General features: G+C 41.2%; 1 protein-coding gene and 1 long non-coding RNA gene across 2 annotated transcripts in view; both read left to right on the top strand.

Moving 5' to 3' along the window:
* Window position 1: 1 nt before the first annotated feature.
* LOC116492009 lies at window positions 2-19,722 on the top strand. The gene is made up of 3 exons (XR_004253545.1): window positions 2-432; window positions 898-997; window positions 17,664-19,722. It is a non-coding gene; the product is annotated as an uncharacterized LOC116492009 (long non-coding RNA).
* A 2,796-nt stretch (window positions 19,723-22,518) lies between these two features.
* The window catches only part of NIBAN1 (niban apoptosis regulator 1), a 65,303-nt gene continuing 60,140 nt past the window's right edge, over window positions 22,519-27,681 (top strand). The window contains exon 1 of the mRNA XM_032191963.1: window positions 22,519-22,639. Coding sequence (XP_032047854.1) covers window positions 22,585-22,639 — 55 coding nt within the window. The 5' untranslated portion in view covers window positions 22,519-22,584. The remainder of the gene's footprint in view (window positions 22,640-27,681) is intronic.

Genomic DNA, 27,681 nt, shown 5'->3' with positions numbered 1-27,681 from the left:
GGGACGGGGGCAGCCGGGCGCCGAGGGAGCTGTCGCCGCGCCCCGGTGGGCTTCGAAGTGCTCCTCGAAGCCCCGACCCGCTCTGCGGCAGCGAGTCGGGAACAGGCATTTATTTGTCTCGGGGTGTCGGCGTTTTAGCGTCTGGTAAATTAAGGGGATGGCTCTCAGGAGCGCACGGTGTCTCACCGCGCCTTCCCCGGTCTCGTCGTTAACTGCGTTAAGGCAAGAGCAGAGGGTCGCACCTCGCGTAGTGCGCCTGAGCCTGGTGAAGGCAAAAAGCGGGCAGAGCTCCTCTCGTGAGACATAAGCCCATGCTTCAGTCTTTAATGATGCTACAAAATAACGTAGAATTGCTCAATATGGGGTATTGCAAACGCTTTAAGTTTTCCTTGAGTTTTACAGTCAACGGCTGCACAACTGGCATATGAACAGGTAAAGTCCTGGCTGGGATTTTTTCTCTCTTTGCAAAACTTCTTATTTTTAAGAAATTCTGGCACAAACCAGGCTATTCCTGGTGGTTGTAAACAAACGTTTTTACCTAGCAGCTCTTACTCCCCCACACTCCTTGTGACCAACACAGCAGCCTGTATAACTAAAGCCTCCCAAAGGGCTTGCTTGGCAAGGTGGCCAACAAGAACCTCTCCATTTTCCAAGTGCGATCGAATCTCTCCACTAAATCTCACAGCCAGTAAGATAGGGATGGATTTAACAGTTGTCTTTGTTCCTGACATGTTTTTGGATATTTTTTTCTTATTAAGTGAGCTAGGTTGGGCTTTTTAAAGTTGAAATTCAAAAGCTGTATAGAAAGATTAAAAAAAAAAAAAAAAAGATTTTGATCAGTTCTATTTAGAATGCAACAGGTCAGAATCAATAACTGAAATTTTTCTCATGTTTCAGCTGTTCATCAGCAGTGAAGAAGGGAAGACTTCAGGGAAGCTACACCAGAAAACATCATTCATAGAAACTGCCTTGCTCGCTTAGGGTCTTCAGTACTTGGGTGAGTGGATTAGCTCATGTCTTAATGTGTGGCCATTGGTAAAACTGGTCTGAGATGAAAAAAGCCAAATGAATTGTATGTTGCAAAAATAAGATTGGCAAAATTAAAGCACACAGTTTCATGGAAGGCAGATCTCCAAAGGAAGATGGAGCGTGAGGTATGTTGGAAGTATCTGGTAAAATCCAGGGGTATACAGTGGCACGTAAATTTAAAAAAAAGCCAGGCGTTTTTAAAAGCAATTGGCATAAAGGGAGACAAAAAGAAATTCAGCACAGTTAATCAGTTATGTCAGTGGTATCCAGGTCACCATATTTATAAGAATATTTATTTGATTGTCGTTTATGTTTGTCATATTTACCAGTTCATAACAGTGCATTGGATCTTCTCTGCAACACAGTATTGTCAGTACTTTTAAGGGTGTTTAATAATAACAAAATAAAAAAAAGGCCGCTGTATACTTTTCAAGTGCAGGCTGTTAGTCTGCCAAGACATTGACATGAAGAGGTTTCCTGTTCAGGGGAAATATGTGGTGTAGATACACAGTTCTGCTCCATACCAAATACCCTGCTTAGTGTGGGAATGGGGAGCCTGCAGAGCCTTGGCAGCACTGAGGGCAGCAGCACCCTGCATGGTGTGAGCAAGACATTTGTCGGGAATTTTTCCCCCTCTGTTTAGCAGTCATTAAAAAGCATCCAGGTACAGTGTCCAGTTCTAGGGCCACACTACAAGAAAGGTGTGACTAAACTGGAGTGCAAAAAAAATAAATAAATAAAACAAGAATGATTGAACAGAATATGAGGAAGACACAAAAGCAGCACACGTGTTGCCCTGATACACTCAGCCATCCCCTACCTTGGGGGTTTTTAGGACCCAACTGGCTCAAGCCCTGAACGGCCTGATCTGACCCCAGAGCTGAGCTGCTTTGAGCAGGAGGGTGGACGGGGACTTCCTGAGGTCCCCTCCAGCCCACGTTATGCCACCATCTGTGATTCTGTTCTCCCATTGCAGACAAGGAAGCCTAGGACGTGAATAATACTGTATTTCAAGCCTTCTTCTTTGTGTTTGTTCTTTGCAGCTTTCTCTGTAGTAGGTAGAAAAAAATGTGCTGCGTGATAGGTTATATAGCTTTCATCAGCTTGTGACTTCCAGTGCTCCTTGTGTAATGGGAACTCTTCTCATGCTCCTTGTAGCAGCAAAATAATAGTACAGAAAATTACCCCAGTCAACCGAGACATGCTGTTTCCATGTCCTCCTTCCAGGTAAAATAGTTATTACCTGTTAAAGTGATTGAAGGTCATCCATTCACTACCTTTTAGAAACTAGTATAAATAGAGAAGAAAATGGAAAATAAAGTACTCCCATTTTCAAAGGCTGGAGGCAGAGAACTGTAAGTAACACATAAAATGTGGGAGAAAGTAGGAAATGTCCACATTGGTGTGTTAGGTTGCTGGTGCATTACACTGGGGAAAAATGAGCGTATAACTAAATGACAATGAGGAAAAAATACACAGGTGGTGGATTGGTAAAATGAGGTGAGGTAATTGGTGGTGCCCTAGGTAGGCTGAGAGTCTTGTCTGCCCTCACGTTGGTAAAATCAGCCTTTCTCCTTTGCTGGCTGCCCCTGCTAAACAGGGCAAGAGAAATTTCTGACACATTTACCCTTTGTGCTCATTGCAGATTGTATACAAAGGATCTAATCAGAAAGAACAGAGGAATGAAGAAAGGGCTCTGAGGTTGTTCCTCTGAACCAACACTGGCTCAGAATCATCATTTTGCTACAATTTAAAATTTAGTTTCATTGCAATAAAAGCAGAGGCAAACAAGTTGTTTGATCTTAGTTAACAATGAAAAACACTTGATACTATGAATGATAAAAGAGTGACATTAAAGAAGATTGCTCAGCACAGGTTGTGTTGTGACAGACCACATTCTAGAGAAAGTTCAGGATACAAGAAAACTTTGTGTTCCAGCTTCAATGCTAAATTAAGATACTTAAAGAATAAACATTTGCTTGACAATATCTTGAACTGACAAGCACAACTAGATCCATGTGTGCCAATGATGTGATGTTGTTGCAGTGTGGCTTCTTGCTAGGGCTGTAAGAATTCAGTGAAAACATCCAGTAGAAATCCAGAGTAAAGACTCTTCACTGGACGTAAGAGCAGCACAAATGTATGGTAAAGGAAGGAATTATGCCCACGCATTAAATAAAAATTCGCTTTCATACAGATGTTGTGTCTGAAGTAGGGCTCTCTGGCTGTATATGGGTTTAATAGGCCCAGAGTGATCAGTGATTGGGGGTATGTTTCATAGCAAGGCTGAAGTTATGTCACTTTATGCAATGTTTGGATGAACATCTTGAAGATAAGTGTAAGGAGTTACTTTGGATATACTTGCTAACAGTCTGGTAAGTTATGTTGAGCAGTACTAAACATCCAGAGCCATAGACTTTGTCTGTTTCACTAGTGGGTCACGTGTTCTAGACACTTGTTTGTGTATGCCTCAAAAATAATTCATTGTGTGACAGAAAAGATCAGCTCTGCTGTAATCTAGATTAATTTCCATGATTCATAGGAAACATAATACCCCACTAAAGTATTTCTCAGAACTTTGAAAAGACAGTGACTTTAAGACTTGTAGACAAAAACATTTGTGAAGGAAAGGAACATGGCACATTATCTACTCACAAAAGTAATGTGCATAAATGGGAATTGTAGCAGAATCCATATTATTTAAGGATTAAGTTGCACAGATTACAGATTCTATCTGCTTTGTTCATTTGGAAAAGAAGTTCTGTGTGAGGCAATGCAGGATCTTCACTATTCAGGCCCCACTATATAGCTCTTGCTTTCAAAAAAGGTCACTCAAGACCAGTATATAGCCAGCATTTGGGCAATCAGTGGTGATTCAGTGGCAATCAGAGGGAAAGTTATCTCTAAAAACAGTGGTTTGTAAGTCCTGAATAAGCTAGAGGTAGCAGAGATGGGAGCAGATAGTAATACAGTGGATCTTGTTTAGTATGAAACATTTGTCTTCTTCAATGCTTCCTGAATATGTTGAGGCACCTGACCCTAACATGTCCTTAATCAACTGCAATGCACTTCTTATGCAGTGTGCAGAATGGCAACAGACTTTGAGCAATCAGGAGCGTCAAATTTTTCACCAGCTTTGATGGTGAGTGTCAGGCCAAACTATCTAATGCAGATTACTTATAAGAAGGCAAAGATGAGAGTGTAGGGAAAAAAAAAAAAATCATCTCAATTCTTAAAAGGAAGAAATGACCTCAATTCTTAATGGACACTATAGTCTAATAGCTTTGGAACAGGCATGAACCATTCCAGCGTAGGTACAAGACAAACAATTATGCAACCCTGAAATAACCGTAGTACAGTGGTATCAGTAACTGGTAGTAATTCAGCAATATGTTGTATTTTCCAGCCACTGTTTTCATGACATGATTGAACTGCGTGCTTCTGAAAGTAATCATATCAGCAAAGTAAAATCCTAAGTGACAACTAGCCAAGAACTTCAGGAGCAGTATCAAAAAGGAAAGATGTTTGCTACTTCATAAAATTAAGTTTCAGGCAATGATAAAAGGATTTTGTCAATAAAAAAAAAAAAAAAAAAAGTTCAAAATAGCAAACCTCCAAATTACAGAAATGGCATATAAGCAAGAAAGTTAGTACATGAAATTCAGATTCTTAAATATTTCAAAAGGCAAAATACCAAACTCGCTTAAACTGAAAAAGATGTATTTATAAAATCTGTAGCCTTAGGGCTGGTACTTGAAAATATGCAGTGCTTTCATAATATTCATACTTTGAGTAGACATTTTATGTCTCCTTAGTTTGTGAAATGTCTTTAATACAGATTAAGGTGGTTGTCTGACATAAGAAAGCTGGATAATGAAAAGTATTCTTTGTAAAGACATGCCTAATTTGGACTTCTGGGGTGAGGTAGCATGCACTTAATGGCAGGTATTAATTCTGAACTTGATATTTAAGACAGTATGTTAGCAGGTGTAGAAATTCAGGGAGACAAAGTAATTATTTAATCATGTAATTAGCTTATTAAAGATATTTTATTTTGCTGGGAACGCTATCCAGGCATTTCCTTTATCCCTTAAATATGGTAAGAGAAGATAATTAATTGATTTTATCTGAAACATTGTTTAGCCACTACAAAGGCAATGTGTGTTTTTTTTCTGGCATGTGCTGCCAACAAAAATCAAATGTGCTGCCCCAAGTAGTACCTTTCTAACAGTATTTGCAGCCATTTAGGTGCTCTAACATAGGTGTGACTTTACTGTTGCTAACACATTGTGTTCTGGTATAGACTCTAACAAGTGAATGGAGCTGCCTGGTATTTTCCAAGTACAGTAAACATTTTGGTTTCGATTCAGTAATGATATCAACTCTGATAGCAGAGTATTCCCCTTGCTCAGCTTATTTCAAGCAGTGAGAGCGATGTGCTGAACACATGGTTTTCTTCTACTTCTGGGATGTTGTGTAGGCTGCCCTGTTCCATGTAGCTAAATGGACATTCAAAATCCAGTCTCTGAAAGATGAAGTGTTAATAGATACTTCCATTCCCATAAATCCCAGGCCAGGAGATAAGGACAAAAAAGTGATAAATTATTGTAAGTAACTAGGAGAAAGATGCTGCTCCTCTTGAATGCTAAATCAAATTGTCTGTTAGGAATGTGTCTAGAAAAAAAAACCAGAAGAATCCCACTCTATTATAACTATTCTAAGAATAAATTCTAGGCAGGGAAAGTTCTTCACTTTCCCACCAAGCATATTTGTTCCCTTTAGAAGGAAATTACAGAATGTGCGTGGCTGACAAACTATCACTGACCTTCTTCTGTGCCCCTGTAGGCACACGCAATAAAGATTTGTAAACTTTTCTTCTCTTCCTAGGGGACAATGTCCTGCCATTCCACACCACATTTCCCACTAGTGTTACAGCTAGAGGCCAGGGCTAGTTTGTGCTAGCACAGTTTTGCCTGCAAAGGCATGAATGAAAGGCAAAATCTGGAAGACAAAATTCCAAAGGTGCAAAGTATGTGTTACCACCAAAAGTACTTGTGCAACATGAACCATGATAAGGAAGAAGCTGGAAGCCAGAAAACACCAGCAATGAGTCAGTTTCTAAGTAAGGACAGGATAGAACAGGAGAAAAACAACCCCACAAGAGAGAATTTTAGGGGGGATACAGGACTCAGGATTTCTCTGTTCCCACTCCTGGATGGAATGACTCAGGCCCACCTTACTTTCCAATGTGCCAAATTACGAGGTCTGAACTCCACAGTGTGGGTTGGCAGCAAAGAGAAAATACAGGTAGAGTTTGGTGTTTGCAAAGGTGCTTCCCTAAGGTATTTAGAGCAAGTCACTAGTAATATATCCAGGATGTTCTGGAGTGAGCCAGAACTTAGTGGGACTTGGATCTCCAGCCATGTTTGTGTTTCATACTGCCATTAACTTTTTTTTTTTTAGGATTTAACCAACAAACATAATTTCTGTTTTCCTAATTCTCTTTCCTGTGCTATGTAGGGGCTTCTGCTTTTAAGCAGTTGTTTCAAAATTGTTACAAGTGAGTCTTGTAAATTTGTTTTAGATGACTTTTCAAAACGCTTTAGTTAGGCTGTAGGTATTCCTGCAGTCAGCCACCTTTCTCTGTAAAATGGCAGTAAAGAGGACAGAAACCAGACTAAGTGTCAAGTGGTATCTGGTTTTCCTATAAGTCCTTTTTTACTACTTAACTTACCTTTTGCATTATAACAAGTGGATTGAGAGGACAGATATATAATATATATTTATCTTCCTATTTTCCCAAAGTAACTGGAGATTTTCCACATACTTTCAGAAGAATCTAATTATTCTCAGGGCTGAGAGAAATGCAAATCAACTTTAGTTGTAACTGGTTATTCAGCAAACGTGTTTGTAATGTCATGTCCTCTGCAGTAAGGAATCATTAACACCTATCATATGTGGTTTCCCATAGGGGAAGTTCTGTACAAACATTTTGAAATATATATATATATATATTAATAACTAGATAGACTTTTCAAAGATGAGGTCAAAGTCCTCTGAAGCTTGGAAGGTGGCAGTGTTTGGGGGAAAAGCTCTACAAACTGAGACTACCTCATAATAAAGACGTCTCTTGCACAGATTAGCTTTTCATTTGTAGCAAAATAAATAAATAAAATTAAAATTGTATTGTGCCCTGGAAAACAAATTTGATGACCATAGCTCTCATCATAGAGCTCTAGGCAATAATTTAGGGATGCGCCACAAGACAGCATGGTAGTAGGATGAGAAGTGGGGCAACATTTGTAGAACATCATAGAATCTAACTGTAGAAGCAGTACCTGCTTCCAAGCTTTCCTTGAGATTTGAAACAGAAACAGCAAACTTCAAATTAAGCGTCAACAGAAACACTGAACTTGCCATTGAACGTTTGTATCGTGAAGGCCTGATGTGCAGTTGGTTAATACCACTGCTGATCTCTAGTTGCAAGGAGCTGCTTTTTCACAATAGCCTCCTGGATGGTATTTCAGATAACTATCTGGTGCCCTCTTGTGGAGTTTTTCATATCACACAGCAGTAGGATTGAAGTACCTTGCAGCGTCAGCAGAGATCCCATTAAAGTAGGGCACTAATAAGTTTAGTTAGTCACATTTGTAAGTGAAGCAATATGAAATCAAATGAAGAAAACTTTCAAAGCTTTCTCTGAAATTATTACTACAATCCTGCAAATGAATACCCCAACCAAGAGCATCTTTTCTGAAGTTGCTGAAGTTTTCTGCTTATACTGAAAACATATATGGAAGGGAAATAAGTATAAAGATGCCTTGGTTTATTGTGTTTATCTCTACGAAGCCATTATAAAACTAGTGAACAAGAGGATATTTTAAAATAGGCAGTCCAGGATAAAGACAGAAGTAGGTAAAGAAGAGGGGAGGGCAAAATTCCAGGGGGGTGAGGAAGGGGAGGGGGGGGAGGTGAACAGGTACAGTTTTAGGCAGACCTGGCATACGCCTCAGTTATAGCAAATAAATGACTCCTTATTCACTCTTTTTATACTTTATTTTAAAGTATTTGCCTTAGCACAGATTTACCTTGCTTTGCAGCTGGTCAATAAAACAAAAAAAGTTAACATTATGCAGGATTGCATCAAGTGCAGGCTAATATTTGCCACTGGAGAAGCTCAACAGATTATTGAGCCATGCTCTTCAGAGGCTGGGTAAATTTTGCAAGACTGTCTCTAGAGCTGTATGTTTCAAATATAGTTCAAGGGGTTTTTCTTTTAACTCATCTGTTGTTTCCATTATTTCATCTTCAGCAGTGACCTCAAGAAAGTGTGAAAAACATAACACAGCTCTTTCCTCATACATGTCAGGAGCTGCTTAACTCAAAGACAGGTCTGCTGCTATACTGTGGAAAACCCTTGAGTTTGGGGCACATAGATCTGATATCTAATTTCTTTTGGGGTGGTAGTACATATTGCACACCCTTACATCTCAGCCCAACATCATAACTAGGATTTTGCAGTTAGAGAGTTACCATGCAGGGAGGCCCAGGTCAATTTCCACTTGGACTACAAATTGTGAATGTGAACCCAGTCAAGTCACTTAGGACCTGTGAATAGGCTCCTACAACTGATGACAAAGATAGCAATTGTCAGGTAATCTTTTAAACACCTTTATAAATTAGGCTTCTGTAGTGACCTTTGATAGGTGCTAGGAGCAGGCATTAGGGTAGAGGTCTAAAGAAGAAATCATTTCCCTTTTTATGTTCCACCTCCCCTGTCCTTTCATTATTTTGAAGTTAAGGTATGGGAGGGAGATCTTCATTATATGTTCACTGTTTTTAAAGCACCTGGCTCCACTATTTGGAAGAGTTTTGCTTTCCAAATGACCAACAAGAACTGAATTTAGAGGAAAATAGCCTACCCCTCTTCCCTGCAGACTTGCACATCCGGTTCAGACTTGTAGTAAGAAGAGAAATTAGATGACTAATAGAGGTCTATGAATGAAGCAGATGTGTGCTTGTGCCTGCACACACATGTGTACGTTGGATACAGAAGAACTGAACCTTTTGGATTCAGTTAAATGAGGCAGAAGGCTAGCAAGAAGTACCTGACTATTTGTTATAGTGGTTTCCGTGTCACTTGTAAAGAACCCGTATTTATGAAGCCCACTGTGAGAAGTCTGATAATGAGGAGTGCCTTGTTGCATGCAGTAAGTCAAGAAAGACAGCTCAGCACTTACTCTTCCATTGTCCTTTTTTTCCTCAGATGGAATCTGTCAGAAAATCAATTTAGAAATTAGTGGTTTGGAAGTGGAATCCCATAGATCTGTAGTGCTGTGTTAAAAGTTGTCAAAATTTATTAGTATCTTTAAAACATTTAGTGGAAAGGCTAAAACCTTTTAAAGGCCAAATAGAGAAAAACAGAGTAAGCCAATCTTTTCAGACACAGGAACAGATAAGTATTAATGTACAGGCATTGTAAAATTCTGAGGGGAGATAACTCCCCACAATATTTGCATTTTATAGTTTAAAATTGTCAATATTAGTGCACGTTAAGTAAGTTAAAATTTATTCTATTTCCAATAACTTCTTTGTGATTAGTTGAATAGAAAGATCAGTGAAATGCCTCAAGCTCCCAGTCGTTATGAATCTGTTTTTCTATATTGATTACTGCAATGTACATGAGCAACAATGGTCAGAACAGAACATTTAGCAGTGTGGTCTGTGGGGGCAGCAAGTTTACAAAGCCATTGAAAGTGGTTTTGAAGAGAGCTGACAGATTACTACAAAGATTATCATTGTTACAGTCTCAGTGGGAGTCTGGTTTAATCTAATTAACATGACAGTGGCAACACAATGACAATAAAAATTAGAAGGACCAAAGAACTCTTCTGTTACGTAGCCAGGGTCTGACTGGAAAAGAGAGATGTGATGAATGCAGAACAGGAGAATGCTTGAGAATGACTAATAGATCAGAGAAGCTTTTTTTTTTTTTTTTTTTTTTTTTTTTTTTTTGTACTCATAAAATATGGGATTTTTTTTCTCACAGTGTGCTCTAAGCACCAATTTAAGGTATTCTGAATTGGCCTCTCTCTATTTACATGCCTTTGAATTGACTGAACTAGCAAAATAGCTTTGGTCCTCTGAATCATACCTAAGTTAAATGTATAGAATCAGCTAAAGCTGAAGTTTCTGTTCAGGTTCAAACACGTAAAAATAAACTCCAATACAATTTGAAGTTGAGCTTAGGAAGTTAAGCAAGAGAAATCGCAGAAGGTATGATTCACAGATTCCATCATGAAAACAAAAATCCAACTAAGTTCTTAAAAGCAGATTTCATTAGCGTTTTTTTGTTGTTGTTATTTGATTGGTTTTAAAAAAATCTGTCGTGTGTTTCCACCACAGCTTTGGAATATAATAATTGAAGGGAAAGGAAGGAAGGAAGGAAGGAGGAAAAGAGGAAGGAGTGATTCTCTTCAAATAATGATTCCTACACATCTACAGGACTAGGGTACATTAAGTCATACCTATTTTTAAAAAGAACGTGTGTTGATTTGAGAACTTTACATTTTCTCAAGGGTCAAAGCTAGAGGTTCTGAAATACCTTGAAGTTAGTGGAAGCAGGTGGGAGAAAATTGATTTTTTTTTTCCATGAACCACAAAAATCAGGCTTTTCTTTTGTAATAATTTGTCAGCAAAAGGAGAACACTTTATGAAGAAAAGTTAGAACAAGTCTACTTCAAACCCTGGAAACAATTTAATGAATTGGCTTCAAACAGAATGCTGTTTGAAAGGAGTTCTAGACATCACTAATGATAAAGTATGTTTTCATGGAAGGAAACTGTCAATAAATACCAAAATATTTGCTTCCATAAAAAAGTAAGCATTATTGGAAGCTTTGTTACGTTCTTTTGTATTCTTTACTGAAGTGACTACTGTGTTTCAGGAACAGATTTACTGAAGTATATCAGAGAGTAGGTGGTTTCAATTTCTAAAGTTTTTGTGGCTTCCTTTTCCATTAATTTCAATAATTTATTTTGCAGAATTCAAGTGGGTTGGTGTGCATCAGGAGGTCTTGAGGGGAGGGATGACCTAAATCCACAACACAATTATAGAAATAGCTTTCACAAATTTCCATGCTCAGCATATATCCTGGCCTTAAATGCTTAAGTCCAGAAGGAACATTTGGAGCCACATTCTCCTCTTCCCCTAGGAGATATAATGTAACATTACACCATAGGTTAGTCAGACAAACAGAAATTGCAAGTGCCTTTTTAGGAGACTTCATTCTGTCACTCACCACTGGCCCAGGAAGTTTACAGCAAAAAAAAAAAAAAAAAAAAAAAAAAAAAAGAGTCCAAAGAAGTAAGCAATGCTGAGTTCTTGAGCAATGAAACTACAGAGCAGTTTTTTCCCCAAAGCAGCTGAAAACAAGTTTTTAATATATTTTCTTGTGAAAGAATTTACTGTAGTATTGTGTAGCTATTGATCAGAGAATAATCAAACAGGCCACCCTGCAGAAATATTTTTCAGATGCCTAGAGAGAATGAACAGCCAGTACCTATGAATTTTTACTGAAGGCAGGCATATACTTCTCATCCAAAACCTACAATGAAAAGGCCTTCAAAAATGTCAAGACCTAATATAGTAAGAATTACAGCAGAACATTAGCCAGGAGTCAAAGCATTCCCTGTGTTGTTCTCAAACACGCAATTTCTCTCCTTTTTAGTTTCTTGCAGCTTTTTGTGAAAAACTAGAAAAATATGCTAAAGACAATTTTTGGAACACTGAACAGGGATGAGGAAGCAGTGCAAGCAACTTGACAGAATATGCAAAAGGCAAGGAGGAGGAAGGAAGTAGAAGAGAAAGTGATTTGGCAATCAGCCCGTGAGAGGAGGATATAGAAATGTGGTGATTAACTACTACCCCCATATTGTTTCCTTTTATATGAATGCCTAAAATCTTCAGAGTTTGTGCCCTACCTTGCCTTTTGTGGGATTTGGGACCATGCATTTGCATCTCCAGATAAAGAGGTGGGTTCAGTGTCACTTACACCAGGGGCAGAGGACACATACATGGAGCAAATTTTCCACTTCAGAGCTACTGTTTCAGATAGCTATAATCTCAGCTGGATGACCTGATGGTCTGCTATTAGGAGGCAGAAGTCAAGTCACATCTCTGAACGTCTTCTACTGAAGATGCAATCATCCCTCTGTACAAATTTTCTCAGTTCAGAACAGTGACACAAAATGTCTCCTTTCATTGCTTCTGCTGAGCACAGGTTCAATCACTGCTGCTTAGCTATTGCTGCCTTGCCATGGAAATGGAGTAACAAAAAGGCTGAAGGCAGTGCGATGGTGGTGAGGATGCAGTGAGACTCAAATCGATTGGCTTCAACTTCAGATGAAGTTGACTCTGTGAGGGAAAAGGTAGAAGAGGTAAAAGAATTACGTTGAGGAGGTAAAGACACTAATACTAGTCATGGCGTTTTGTAGCAATGGTAATTATTGTCAATAAGCCAGACAACCAGCAGGGAGCTGGGCCATGGTAGGTTGATGATACTAGGTATAATTTCGCTTTGTAAAGACAACTGCCTGATAACTATACATTAACAAAGTTAAGGTTGCCTAGAAGCCTTTCAGAGTGTAATGAGAAGGCACAACTTAAGTATCTGAAAAATACGAAGGTAAGGTTTGCTGGGTTAAGAGTGACTTTTGTACTGCAGGGCTTTACCAGAGGAGTGGGAGGACGCGGGCAGATACTCTCTCCAGCCAGAACAGCCTACACAAGTAAACGAGAGAGGGCGCCAGATAGCAAGGAGTACTTTTAGCGTGCTAACATCTTAATAAAACAGGGAGGGGAACAGCTTGTTTGAAATCTAGGCATAGGTTGTATTTTCAGTGGGGTAGGGTGGATAGCCAAACATCCACACTTGGTAGCTACTGCATGCAACATTCATTGTAACAGTTAAGACATATGAGCATTGACCAAAAAGTATGATTTCTTGCATTCGTGCCAACCCTTCCAGCCTTTGTTCAACCAGAAGAATGGCCTTTGCCACTCCACTTTAAATAGAAATGTGAGAGCAAACTCGGTAGAAACTCTACAGATTCCTTTATTTTTTACTGTCACTCTGGTACCTCAGTTACAACCATGTGATACCAGTCTCTACCCTGAATTGGTTCCTTGTGAAACTAGAAAAATCCCAGAGTTTTGTTTGCAAAGACTTAAATCAGCACAGTCAGAGTTGGCTCTCCGTACTCCCAGGATATTGAATTAGGCTGTATGCAGCTAGGTTACAGCTTCAGCTCTGTTCATTTTCAGAGCTGCAACCAGCAGAAGGTGCCTGCACTCAGCAGACAGCAGAACCATTCAGGAAAGAGGACACTGGAGCACTGTCAGACAGGGTCTACCAACTCCTTTTGCAATGACAAATCCAGAATGCATGAACTGGGCTGAACAGCAATTACTTCTACCTGTCCTCAAACACAGCATGCTTCCTATAAACATCTTCATGCTTGGTGGACTTTCACAGTCCTTCAAGTGTTTATATAGGTTGCATTTGACATAAAGCTTTCACTGGGCTATCTTTAAGTTTATATACTCAAACATCTCTCCTATTTTATTGCTATGAAAACCTACTGTAAAGAAGTCTTTTGTGCACCACTAGTAAAAATCTTCAGAATTCATTTCTTTGAATCTTTTTCACCACTGGCTCCCTCAAAGCTGCAATTACAGTCTTGCCAAGCTAATACAATACTTTTCCTCACCATTCCTTGCAGCTACACCTAAACATAGCCAGCACAGTTGTCATCTGTGCAGCTCACTCTAGTGATAACTGCCCGTGATGGGGACCAGAGTTAAGGCTGCCTAGCAGGTACTTCAGTTTCTGTTTCCTCGTTTTCAGAGGATTTTCATTTTGCACAATGCAGGACTACGAATGACTCAAAATATTACCAGGAGCCCATGAAATCTCTCCTTGCCATTTGTTTTTGTCCCTGGATTAACAATGCTACCAATGCCCTCAGCTGGGAGCAAGCAGCAAAGTGGCTAGCAGTGATAACAAGAAGAAAGAGGCACAAGTGAGAGTTTGACCTCACAAGCTTTGTTTAGATGGCTGGTCCTTTTTAGTGTTTCCTCTTGTTATTCTTTCACATATTTGGGGGAATAGAAGGGGACTGTAGCCAAACCATTATACATGTTCATTCCATAATCTAAACATTTTTATCCGCTCTCTCTCTGGCAATTGTTTAAGTAGCTATAGTAATATGCCAGAGAAATGGACGCTGGAGTCTAAAATTTTGCAAGATTTTATTCTGGGCAGTGCACCAAGTACCAGGTAATTGCTGGCAGAACTACAAGATTAGATTTGCATTCTGCTTTGAGTCTACAGCAGTGCACAAAATGAGAGTCAAATAGAGTCCTTCAGGCAGCAGCTGGGGCACTTAGAGCATGATTATAATGTGTAGGCAAAGTCCTAGAAAAACTTTTAAAATGGGGTGGCCTCCTGCCTAATTCCTTCATTCCCAAGTACTTGACAGAGTACTTCAAGACTATCCAGTACTTATGGAGGCTGTGCAAAGGGGCAAGAAGAGGGTTTATGGCTGCATTTTAAGTTTTTTGTTTGTTTGTTAGTTTTTGTTTTTGACTTGGACAAAAACTAGCCTTGAGGTAGTTCAGTTACTATATATTTGGCATGACATCATCAGAAATAAAACAAGGCCACTGCTGGTTCTTTTATTGGTTATTTAGACAGGCAAGTGCTAATTTGCTTATCTGACCACATCAAGAGAAAACACATTAAGTCTAATACAAACAAGTTGCTTCTAGGAGAAATTCTGTCTGGGTATAAGTAAAACAAAGTTACATGGTGAGAACAATTAAAGATTGGAATAGGTTGCCCAGGGAATTGGTAGAATTTCCCTTACTGGAAATATTCAAGATTTGGCTTAGCAGTGCCCTGGACAACATAACAGCCATCTTTCCAACAGAAGGTTGGGCCAGATGGTCTCCAGAAGTCCCGTCCAACCTAGATTCTTCTCTGATCTATGATAATACTCCGAATCATTATGTTTCAAAGTAAGTTGGAATCGCGGAAGGTTTTTATTTTATCTCATGTCAGACAGTGAGGATTCCAGTGCCTACTGAAATACTAACTTTATTGTGAAATGGTAAAGGAAGGAAAAGCAATGGTTGCATTGCAATTACAAACATTATTGCAACCAACTGTGGTCATAACCAATCTGGTAAAGCTACACTGCATAGATAAACAGGAGAATGGAGGCTTCTGCAAAAAAAATTAAAAAAAGTCATTAAAAGATTTTTTTTTTTTTTTTTCCCTGAAGAGCACAGCTTTATTGCACTTAGATGTGCCAGTATGTTCTTACCCTGTACAGCAAAAATACTGGAGTTGCAATGATGGATGTGTGTGTATGAAAACGAGCAAATTTTAAGTATTATTCTTTCCAATAAAAGCATAATAAATACAGATATTTAATCTGCTTAAAAAAAAAAAAAAAAGAAAAAAAAGAAAAAAAAAGAAAAAAAAGTCTTGATAGTGATAGAGCTTTTCCGTTGTAAATAGATCATTAGCATATAGAAATGCACCATTTAGACCAAAAGGAAATATTAGATACTTTCTGAATTCTGCACATCAAAACTATATGTTTCAGAGCTACTACAGCAAACCATTGTGTCTGGTACTATACAAATTAGCATTAAAAGAAACATAAACAACATTGCTAGCTTGGCCACGCGCTTTACATGTGTACCTAAATTGCACAGCAGTAATACAGGAGTTGTCTTTTCTTTTTCTTTCTCTTTTCTATTTTTTTTTTTTTTTTAGACTTAGTTACCATAGAAGAAGGTAAAACAAAGCAAAGCTTATGTGACCCATTGTATTACAGACAGACATATGTATTTTGCAAGATACAGCAACTGCTGTAATGATGGCTAGAGCAAACACAAACCAGATAACAAGATAAAGAAATGGATTACTTGTTACCCACATTAACAACCAGAAGAGTGACACAGTAAGTGTAAGAAAATCAGTGCAGAGGTACATAATATGCTGGTCCATTACATTTGCTCTCTTAGCTAGCAATGAAGAACTATGTGTCCAAATCTTACTACCCAAATAAATCTTGGTTATAATTATTTGCTTAGATTCTTGGTTCCTGCTTCAGCATAAGATACTAGTTACAATTAATATGCCAGTTAGCAGTACTGCAGCAGATTCTGTGCCGTTGATGAGAAAATGTACTACAGTGAGTGCTGGAATGAGGGAACTGCCCTCTAGACCTACTTCTCTTGCCTGGGCAACTTCTTGCATGACTGCAGATGAGCTGGAGAGGAGCACAAGGCTAACAGGATTACAAGGATCAGCAGGCACCTCACCCACTGACATGATTAGTACATTGTGCCCTTTGTTGTGAAGGCTTATCACTGCATGGCTTTCCCATGTCAGAAGCTAGGCTTGTATGGATAGGTTTATGAGAAAGTAAAATGCTCCGAGAATCTCACCTTCATGAGCAGAAGAACCTGTAAACATTTTGGAATCCATTTACTACAGTTAGAAACCTAGGAGTGCTAAGGTTTTCATAACTTATTTAGAGAGTAAATTAAACAGACAAGACAATAACTTCTGAGGATAGGGAGGAAAAAAAAAAAAAAAGAAAAAAGCCAAACTATTCAGCTCTTCTTTGCGTATCAGCAATGCTTTTGAACTCTTGCAACACATTCAGTGTGCAAGATGGTTTAGCAAATCCCTTTTCAATCACTATGTATGCTGTCTTGGATAGGCTCCCAGTAAGAAGCTTCTCCATGGAAAATGGAGACTTGGAACAGGAAGAGTACATTTAAACCCCGTGCTTAGTCTTAATGAATGGTGAGGGGGGAGGGAAGGGGAGGAGGAAAGGCAACCGAAACCATCTGTACCCAGAAGAAGCAAACCCAGATGTCATGGGGATTTAGTCCTCTCCTTCATTAATCATATCTGCAGGATCATTCAGCTTCTGCAGCACATGCCTGCTGTATTTTTGAAGGATAGTTAATAATATGAGAACATCAGCTCACTTGGGAAGAAAGTTTTGGTCACATCTTTGTTAATCAAATGGAAACAATTTCTGTTCCAAGTAGAATCATGCTATGATTTACCTAATTAAGATGAAAAATGACAAGTCTAATTTGTAAATTTTGATGTCTTCCCTCAATAAAGGCTGTTTAAAGATAGTGGAATGCCTCTTTTGTCGGATGCATACAGTGGCACATCTTTTATTTGAACAAGAAGTATTTGGTTTTGCTCTTTAGCTCCTGTAGGACCAGTTGAGGTATTTGGTTTGATCATGCTCTCTGCCAGCCAGGACACGGAGTAACTTGGATATAAAATTTCATACTGGCTTTTAATTTCCAAACATCCCGAACAGGGTAGAGCCACCTACATAATAGCAATAGAATGAGAAGTTTCCCTCGTCTTTACAAAGCCAGGCAGCAGTGGAAGTCACTCAGCCTGTCTCCATCTACCAAACATCACCATACCTGAGCCTTTCCATTGCCCGTGCTGAAAAGCCTCCTGCAAATACCAGCCTGTAAATGCATTTTCACCACTTACATAGCTTTTCTTTTTGTTTTCGCAGGCAGATGTGGTTGCCCTTTTGAGGAAGTAAAGAATCCACTGGATCTACAACAGATAGATTTTATTGTGAACTTCCCACTGAGATCAACAGATTAAGCTGTGCCTTCTAGTTTGCCCTTCTACAGCTGTGAAAAGTGTAGTTAGCTGTGGTTTTATTTACTGGTTTCCTTATGGCATCCCTGTTTCAAGGTGAGGGAACAAATCCATGCATTTTGTCTGACAATGAGGAAGCTTGCCTCAACAATGAATTTGCAAAGGATTCTGTGTTAGCTGTTTTGACAAGAATGTCGTAACAAATTAAAATACAGCCTCTGTTGGCAGCTGAGCAGGAAGGATCACCTCTAGCATTGTCATTGAACAGATTTCATAACCTAGTGACTAAGAAGACAAGGAAATGGTGTTTGAATTTACCAGATATGATTTGTGTGTTTAGTAAACAAGAACATTTCAACATATAATTTATTTTAATTTGTGCATATACAAAAAATAAATAAATAAAAATTACTTGGTCACTAGGACAGGCAAATGGAGACATTTCTAGACAGCAGCCAGAGGCAATTCTCAGCTCTAGCATTCTTTAATTTATAGGAAAGAAGATTGAGAATCACATGTTAAGAATTCTGAATTTCACAGCCCTGTTCAGAGACTTCATTCCTTTCCCAGATACCCTTACTCCATCGTCATATTATCCTAACAAACTGAGTTTCCTTCTTACTGATTCCCATTTGTATTTGGTTCACTGAACCTCTTTACTTTTCCTGGTCTTCTAGATACAGCATTGCCTCTCCAGCCTTCCAAAGGCAGACTCCAGCTTCAAAGGCTGGTATCGAAAAAACAAGATTAAAATAGAGCTCTCGTTAAGTTCTTGACATGGCAGGAGAAAGGGCCAACAGCTCCTACAGTAAAAAGAGAGAGAGAAGGAGAAAAGAACAGGGGAACTGTTCACCACAAGGCTGGAGGATAAATTATTTCAAAGTTAAAGTACGGTGCAGTCTCTTGTTTTTGTGAGGTTACTGGTTTCAGAGGATTTTTCTGTTTAAGTTCACATGGTATTCAGACTGCTCTTCCATCTCCATGACCAGAGTGTCTAGAGCCATACTCAACAGAATGTTTATTTGTAATAAATCAATTTTAGAATGTGTTTTTAAAAAGCAATCTCAGTATGCAAGTTAGTAAAATGCCGTACATACTAAGAACTTGTGTATTCAGTTATAAAAAAGTATAACCTACTCAGAATATGTTCACAGGTTTCTGTTTGCATTTCAAGTGAAATGGGAACCAAGACAGTGTAGGGCCTTTACAGACACAGAAGAACACAAACCTTCTCTTGAGTGTACACAGTTAGCAGGCTGCCACTCTCCTAATTTTAGAGAAGCAATTCTTAAGCAGCATGCTTATGTTCTGCTTACCTAGTGTCTTTAAGGCCCAGGTACTTAAGTCCTCAGGAATTTCAGGTACCAAAAAGCAGAAAGGTCCTAGCCATCATTTACAATGTACTCTATTTTACTCTTCAATGACTAAGGAGAGTTTTTTTACCCCAAGTGTTCTACCTTTCCACTAAAAGTATGTATTTCTGAGGAATAAGATGTGTGCTGTTTAGATACTAAGGCTGGAAATTTTAGATTTGTAGCAATGCAAACGTCTAGTTGAACCTCCCAGAGCAGTAGCTAAAGCACGTCCAATTCTTACCTTTTTTACGGTTATTTTATCAAAATACTACTTTTTGGATCCCCAACCAACTGTAATTCTGTTAGAGTATCTTCCCCAGCTAAATTTTAAAATCTCCTTCTAGCCCGTTGAAAATAGCTTATAAGAGTAATATTTTTCTGTTACCTATATGGAAGGGATTCAGAATATATTTCGCCCAACAGACTGACCTGAGAAAAGGGCTCCTTTAATGTTTCGATGTGTCTTCCTAGTATTTATTATATGCAGCCTGGTTTTGACTTTCAGACAGTAATGATTAACAATTTCCTCTAGCAATACATACTTATTACATATCCTTGATGATTTTATTATTGCTGCTCTCTTTGTCAAGAGCACATTGTTATTTTGCTTACAGCGGTCAGCATTCTTAAATGGCTACTTTCTCTTGGAGAAATCTTGCAAGGTAGTTTTGGATAATTACTTCTCTCTCCCAGAGGATGTCATGTGCATTTCACTTAAATGGTTCTGATAAGGTTCTGTGCTTCTGAGACAACCAAAAAGTTGTGGGAGAGTACACACAGTATGAACCCTGCAGTTCCCTCTTAAGCAAAGGCTGCAGTCAAGTGCTGTTTTGCACCATGTCAAAGCAACTGGTTACTTGCACGCGTTACAATTAGAAAAGAGTTGGTATGCAGGGGAAGTAACCAGAAATGGCACAGATTTTATCGGTCTCTCTGATGAGCCATCTGCAGTTAAACAGCCTTGTGGTCATGGTAAGGACTGCGTGACTAAAAACCACTCAAAGTGTCTTACTTGTATGGTGTAACTATCCGTGTTGCGATGGATCTTGTTGTCATGTTTATGTCTTAGTCACATCAGGGTTACATTACAGGTCCCCCTACAGGGAGATAATAAAGAAGTGAGAGAACGAGCACAGAGACAATCTCCTTCTGCTTCCTCTCTCAAAATAGAGCTGGAGGCTAATACAAAATAAGGCAAGCTAGTAACTGTGCAGTGCACTTTTTTGAGTATGAGTGCTTCTAGTATGTTCAGTGGCTGCCTCATGGGTCCAGACCACGTAGTGAAGCCACAACAGCCACCAGAGATGGATCTTCACTCCCTTGTTTGGGAGAAGATGCCAGTAGGGTATTCTCCACCTGGTTCCGTCGTTCACTTTCTCTGTAAAATGGAAGAGCTCTACCACGTTGCCCTTTAGGATGTCACACAAAACAGCTATTTAGAGAAGTAACTATTTAGTAGATAAGTGAAACTGATTTTTCCCCCTCAAAGATCAGGATTTCACAGGGAGGGGAAAAAATCAAGGAAAATGCTTGCTTTGTTTTTGCTGGTGGTATTTTTGTTTTGGTAGTGTCACTTTATCATTGATAGTTGCTGTATGGCTGTGCTTCATCAGATTAAAATCTAACAGGGCCAATTTCTCATCTTAGAGAAAGATGGGTTTGTTATTAAACAGTAGAGAAGTAGGACCATTTCTATCTGTTCCAGACCTTGCTCACATTTCTCATGGTATCTTTTGAGATGTTTAAGGTACAAACTTTGATATTAAAACACAGCATTTCCTTATCTTAAAAGGAAAAATATGGTCTTTAATTAGCTAGCATTTGTGAAATGCTTGGGGATCAGGTACTACCAAAGTGTAAAATGTTGTAATTAAAAAAACTGTTCAGTTTTAATTTTGTTTTTACCTTCATTGTAATCAGACAGGGAGGTTTCCCATTCTGTACACATGCTGACATCTTTCTTGAGTATTAAGCTTTTGGGATTTGGCATATTTTCATCTGCTGAATGGCGAGACAGAACGATCCACTTTATGGCTCATGAATTTTCCATAGGTTCCCTCTCCACTCATGGAGCTGGCTTGCATCTTTCATGTCACTGTCCATTATGAAAGGCTTCTCAAATACATTTGATAAAAGATATGCCACACCCACTGGAGGCCAAATTCTTCTGAGTTAAAGCCTTTAAAATGCACAACAGCACATAACATGTTTCCTCTTTGTCATCTCCTCACACAGCTCAAAGATGCACGATGAGCAAACCACAGCAGCCCCCTTTCTGCTTCGAGCAGGGCGTAACGATGAAATACATTGATGAAAGACTCCACTTTACATCACACCTCTAGAAGTGCAGTTCTTTTAGTGTTAGGCTCAATTCTCAGCTGAGATATTTATAGGCTTGGGAAGCACTGCTTTACTGATGCTCTGGATGAAGCCAGTCTCCTTGGGGTAGGTAAGCAGTCACTCCATCACACTGCCGTGCAACCTGCATGTGCCTAGAGAGAACATTGAATAGTGAGAACTTGCACTGAAGTTGCTTTCCATCAGCTTTAAGGAAGATGCTGTTTAGCAGAACACTGAACTTGGTATCGCATAAAGGCTTCCATGTTGTCTTCAGTATTTTAAATCCAATTGAGTTCAGTGTTTGTTTAAAAACTGTAAGCTTTTATGTGAAAGTTTTTAATCATCCTGTGATCAACTAAGTGGTAAATTTTTGAATGCACTTAATGCACAATCAGCTTAAGCAGAACTTATGTTAAAAAATTGCAGGAGGCGACAGATGTGGGCAAGTAGAATTAAAAGTGTTTATGTGTAAAACACAGAACTTGCAGTCACTACGATTCTGAGAAAGTCACGTATGGTAAAAAGCCACGCTGAAATTATCGTTCAGGGGCATGGAAATGCAGGTAGCCGAGCTGCGGTGCCCTGCACTGTGCACCACAGCTGCCTGTCTTTTGGAGACTTCCAGGGACGGCGACTCAACCGCTTTCCTGGGCAGCCTGTGCCAACGCCCCACGACCCTCTCAGCGAAGAACTTTTGCCTAGCATCCCACCGAAACCTCCCCTGGCACAACTCGAGACCGCTTCCTCTCGTCTTAGCGCTTGCGAGAAGACACCGCTCCCCGCCACGCTACCTCCTTTGGGGTAGTTGTGGCGAGCGGCGAGGCCTCCCCCGAGCCTCCCCTCCTGAGTGACTGCCAAGTAACGGCTCCCCGCGGGCTTTGCCCTCCACCAGCTCCGGCGCCTCCCCGACCCCACGGCACTGCTCGAGGCTCGGCCGCCCCCCGGTGCTGCCGGCCTCCCCCCCCCGAGGGGGCCGGGGGCGGCTCCGGCCGCCGGGGCCCGGCCTCCCGCTGCCGGCTGCGGGCGGAGGCGGCGCCTGCGGGAGCGGCGCGGGGCGGGCGGCGGCGGAGCTCCGAGGCCGCTGTGCCCGGCAGCCCCCGGCAGCCCCCAGCCGCTCCGCGTTCCGCCGCCAGCATGGGCGGCTCTGCCTCCAGCCCGCTGGACGACAGCAAGTGCGCCTACATCCGAGGTAGGGCCCCGGGAGCTTTAAACCCCAGGCGGCCGGCCCCCGACGGCAGCGCGGGGCCGGGGGAGCGGTGCCCGGAGCTGGGGCTGGGGCTGAGGTTTGGCCGGGGTCGGGGTCGGGGTGAGGTCTGGCCGAGGTCGGTGGGACTGGTCCTTTTTTTTTTTTTTTTTTTTTTTTGCAAAGCCCCCTGAAGGCGGTGGAAGAACGGCGAGGGTGGCGTTTGGGTGGGCAACTGAGACTGTCAGCACAATGTTTTGTCCCAGCGAGGAGTTAGGAGTGACGAAGCGAGAACCAGGCTCGCTTTAAATGTGCGCGTGGTGCTGTTGAACTAGGAAAGGAAAGAGCGCAGTGCTCCTTTTGGGGGGTGTGTGCGTTACTCGAGCACCAGCAACTGAAAGACAAAATAAAAAGCGTTTTGCTCCCACCTGGCTACCTACACTCCCCACCAACGCGGCAGCAGGTAGGACACTGGAAAAAAAAAAAAAAAAAAAAAAAAAAAAAGCAAATCATTTTAAGGCTGGAGAGTTGCAAGCAAAGTACAAACTTTGCACGCACTGGGGCAGCCCTGTTCCAGTGCGGTGCGTGGGGATCCCAGCCGCAGCCGCTTCCCTTGATATCACAGCAGATCTTTCAAGAGATTCCCAGAGCAGGCAGCACTTTCAAACGTTAGATGGCTCAGACCCAAAAAGCAATTGGCAAAGCTGAGGGCCTCACACACAGAGATTTTGCTGTGGTGTCCACTCAGTACTGTCATTTTTTCCTGCCCCGTTGAGGGTTGTCTCAGGTTCATCTGAGCCGAGCCACGAGGGAGTAATCTCTGTGGACTCCATTTTCGTTGGCACTTGCTCCCATGTTGCAGCCAAAACAGCACTTAGACGCTGGAGCCTTTCAAGTTTTCTGCTCCGTATCTGTATGAAGGCAGTTGGGAGTGCCTGAAAAGCCTTAAGTGGAATTACTGAAAAAAAAAAAAAAAGAAAGAAAAAAAAAAGATTCAGGGAGCTTATTAGCTTTTCAGTTGTACAAGAGGAAATCATGCTGATCCTTGGCCTGGACATCATTCTCCACTAGAACGGAGAACTCGTGTCAGAGGGCTGTGGAGATCTCGTCTTTCAGTTGGGTGTGAGGCTGGGCTGGATGTGAATATCTCATGGCAAGGGTGCCACTGCTGTGCCGAGAGCACAGTGCACACAACCATATCTTGCCTAGCACATCTCTGCAGAGCCAAACGATAAAGCGAAATCATCGTGAAAACCACACTTAAAGTGTTGGCTCGAGCCTGCTGTCCTTGCTGGAAGTGAGAGTGCCCTGCTCATAGCTCTTGCTTTGAAAAATAATGAGGCGCTTTGTGCAGAGGCAGCCCATAAATTATTACTTCCAGAAGGAAAAGCAATCAGGAAGAGCATCTTAAGTCGAAACGTGTCTCGAGAGCGCAGCTCGCCAAGCCTACCGCTTATGTCGGGGCTGGTGTCAGTATGATGCAGACCCCACTTACCATCCTGCCGTGTTCTGGGCTGACGGGTGGCAGGAGCTGGTGCCACAGTGAGCTGTCCTCCATCAGGGAGGAAGCTCACCAAATTTCTGGTGCTGTAGCTTAAGAAAAAAAAAAAAAAAACAGAACACATTTTTAGCTTTTTAAAGGTTAGGTGGGTTTCTCCAGGGTGCTGGGAGTTTGTTTTTTTGTTTTATTTTTCCACTCCAAATATGATGCTGGGGGGTTTGTAATAAAAAGGGAAGGGGGATACCTGCTCTTTGTCAGTAAAGCAGCTGGTCCGTAGCAAGGACAGCTCTGGTGAGGGAGCCTGTGAGACGTCAGGCTCGGGGAAACACCAGCCTCATCAGGCAAGTTGGAGACGTGAGTCCAGAGAACATGATGGGAGCATCCGACACCCAGTTGTGCTTACTGCCTGCAGAGGCTGCAACTTCCCCTTAAGCCTGCTCCAGCTTCTCTCTTCCTAAGGAAGAAGTGGTGGCGTTGAACCAGCCTGACTGCGAGTTGCAGAGCGCTGCTTGTGTTTGAATGGGGGGCTTGTGGGGTTTGCTGCTGGGAATGAGGTGGAGGGGATTTGGGGGAGAGTGGGATGCTGCATAGTGCCAGCAAAGGGGCGGGCAGGCAGGCAGGCCACATGTGCTGCTGGGTTACCCATGCCGAAACCTCAGCTGCTTCAAAGATGCCCTCTGTTCTGTGCAGCCTGCTTTTCTAACCATACCTATGGTAATTTTTTCCACTTATTTAGGATCCTGAAGATATTTTAATGTGCATGTGTTATAAGCAGAAAATGTCTTATTTTTGTCTCTCTGAAATTAAAGTAGATTCTTTGTAGGATTTTGGTGGGACTATAGTTGAATTATTCAGGATGATAAGATGCAAGCAAAATAGAGATTAAAAAATGATGGTAATAACTCACAGACTGGCAGTTGGTCATGTGAAAGGATTTTATTAAAAAAATTCATGCTCCCGGTTTGATGAGGCATGGGCTAAACCTGTGATGGGAGGTGTTTGTTGCGTGATTTGTCTAATGATGTTTAATGAGTGTTACACCCAACAGGGAGTACGGGCTGGTAGCAGGGAGTTACGGACTCAGGGTGCAATTATGAAACTGGGGAAAAAGATGAAAGTGTCAGGAGAAACAGCTCTCAGTATGCCCTGAGAGTCTGTGATGGAGATTTCAAAGGGAGCTGATAGAAATGTTTTGATTTGGGTCTCTGCTGTTAGACAAGGCACAGCCAAGCGGGGCAGTGGCACAGCGGGGAGGAGGAGCGACAGCCCTGGGAGCTTCATGGTTTTCCATCTCTGTAATCTCAGTGGGGCGGTGGTGGGCCAAGCTCTGCTCTGTCACATGTGGTCTGGTGTGACCAAACATTTTAAAGTTGGAGAGGCAGAGAGATTTCAAGGGCTCAGTGTCAGCTGGTACATCCTCAAAAAAGCGTGGCATACAAAAATTGAGGTTCTCCAAAGGTTGTTTTTTTATACTTGACCATATCTGATCTATCCATTGCTGTAAAAGTAAAGCTGTCTGGAGGACAAGGCTTTGTAGTCAATTGCTTTTGATTTGTTTGTGTGTTTAAAAGCAGTTTTTCTTCCTTCCTTTCCTTCTTTTCCGTCGTTTCTTTTCTCACCCAGGCAGATGGGGCAGCTCTGGCCAAGGGGCTCGGTGATGGTGCTGCGATTCCTGAGGGTTTCCTCATTGTTCAGGACTTTTTTCCTCGCAGACCTTCCAGCCATTCTTCTTTTCATCTGACAGTGAGAGCTATTACTTAATGTCTGCAACAGATTTCTTTCTGGTCATTTGCTTTGCCTATGAGTTTCAGCATGGTACTAATTAAGATGGGATTTTTTTTGCCCAAGGATAAAACACTTTTGGTGTGTTCCTGCAAGATGCAGCATAGCTAGAAAATGTGGATGGTCTCCTCGTGTTCTGTCGAGTTTTAGAGGCTGAAGAGGAGCCTGGCACACCCTTTACTTAGAAAGCAAGATAAGGAAATTGGCTGCTTTGGAGGAAGCCGTGTGCACACATACCATCAGTGTTATGGAGACAAGTCCTGCCGACTCAAGGAGAGATAACCCAAGTGCCTGACACAGCTCTGGAAGCAAATCCTTGCCAGCAGCCAGCTGGTGTGCACATAGTCATAGGCAGGGGTGCTGGAGGATGGGGGAATAACTTGGAATTAATTGTGGAAAAGTTGGCCTTTTTTGGACAGGCACTCAGCCTGTATATTTGATTTTCTGCTTTAAACTGTCGTGCAGTCCTTCTGGTTTTAATTTGGTGGACGGCTGCAAGTACAACAGAATTTTGAGAAAATCTGGCTGTATTTACTGCCTTTTTTCTCAGCCTGTTCCAAGTTATGTTTTGCTGTTTTTTGGAAATCCTCTCTCTCGATTTCTACAGGTTAGCATAACTGTAAGAGCATGCACAGTAGGTGTAAATAGTCACGCAGAATGAGGAAAAGGAATGGAAATGTGTAGGAAATTCAAATTAGAATATGGATATGAGTTTCTGTTCTTCATTATGTTCACCTTGCTAAGCCTATCAACTTTTTGCAGATCTTATGAGATTTTGAAGAAAGATCCTTTTGCCTTTACTTGCTTTCTGAGAAGTTTTAGTCCTCAGAGAGGGTGTTGCCACTGGAGCCAGTGGCAGATTGTCATCCCATGGTTTTAAAAACTGGAGCCTGCCTATATTAAAGCGGGAGCTAAAATTTTGTTCTTCAATTTGCTAGTAAAAAGGTTGTCTGTGCTCACACCCCATTCCCCTTCTGCAGGCGGCCGGAGGTTTTCACAAAGCCAAAAATGTCAGGTATCCATTTTCATGGCATGGTTCCCACTCCTGCCATGGCAGGTAGAGAGCCGGCTTTGGTGCCTGCCCTGGCTGGCCTGGTTGGCACAAGCTCTCTTCCACCAAAGCAATCCGTGTTGCTTATAGGAGAATGAACCCTGTGCTATGTAATGCTTGCTGCGGAAGCTGGCTTCACAAACTGGAGGGTGGCATCTTGCTGGGAAATAAAGTCTCTTTGTGGTACTGTAGGTGAAGGTAAAGCTCAGTGTGGAGAGGAAGGCATGTACATTTCTGCTCTTTGTGTAGAAGCAATGTGTGATGTTGAATTAAGCACTGGGCACTAATGGAAAGAGCTTCTTAATAGGGAAGGTGAGCAATGCACTCACACTGGCCCTAAAACTGTAACTGATTGTCGCACTATAAACGTGGTGTCTTCTTCTCTTTTGTGCTTGTTCTCCAAAATCGTGAAGATTTGAGGATCTTTAATTGGCACAGCTTGGCCAGAAATTATAAGACAGTCTTTGCATTTGATAGAAATTTTACAGATATTGAGAGGAGAAAAAGAAAACTACAAGATAGCCTTTCAGATGATTAAAGCAGCTTTGTTGTTGATGCCCTTAGGCAGTAACAGCTGAAAAGCCAGTGTCTGGATCAAGAACGATGATATTCATAAGCAATGTGGTCATGGCTGCTTGTAAAGTACAGCAGCATTTCTTTTTCCAGCTTTTCCCCTTGCATATAATAAACATGCTGTTCTCTTCTCACTTAATG

Source organism: Aythya fuligula, chromosome 8 (genome assembly GCF_009819795.1).
Source record: "Aythya fuligula isolate bAytFul2 chromosome 8, bAytFul2.pri, whole genome shotgun sequence".
Taxonomy (NCBI): domain Eukaryota; kingdom Metazoa; phylum Chordata; class Aves; order Anseriformes; family Anatidae; genus Aythya; species Aythya fuligula.
Note: the sequence above shows the minus strand (reverse complement) of the source record. Positions and strands in the feature narration are given on the sequence as shown.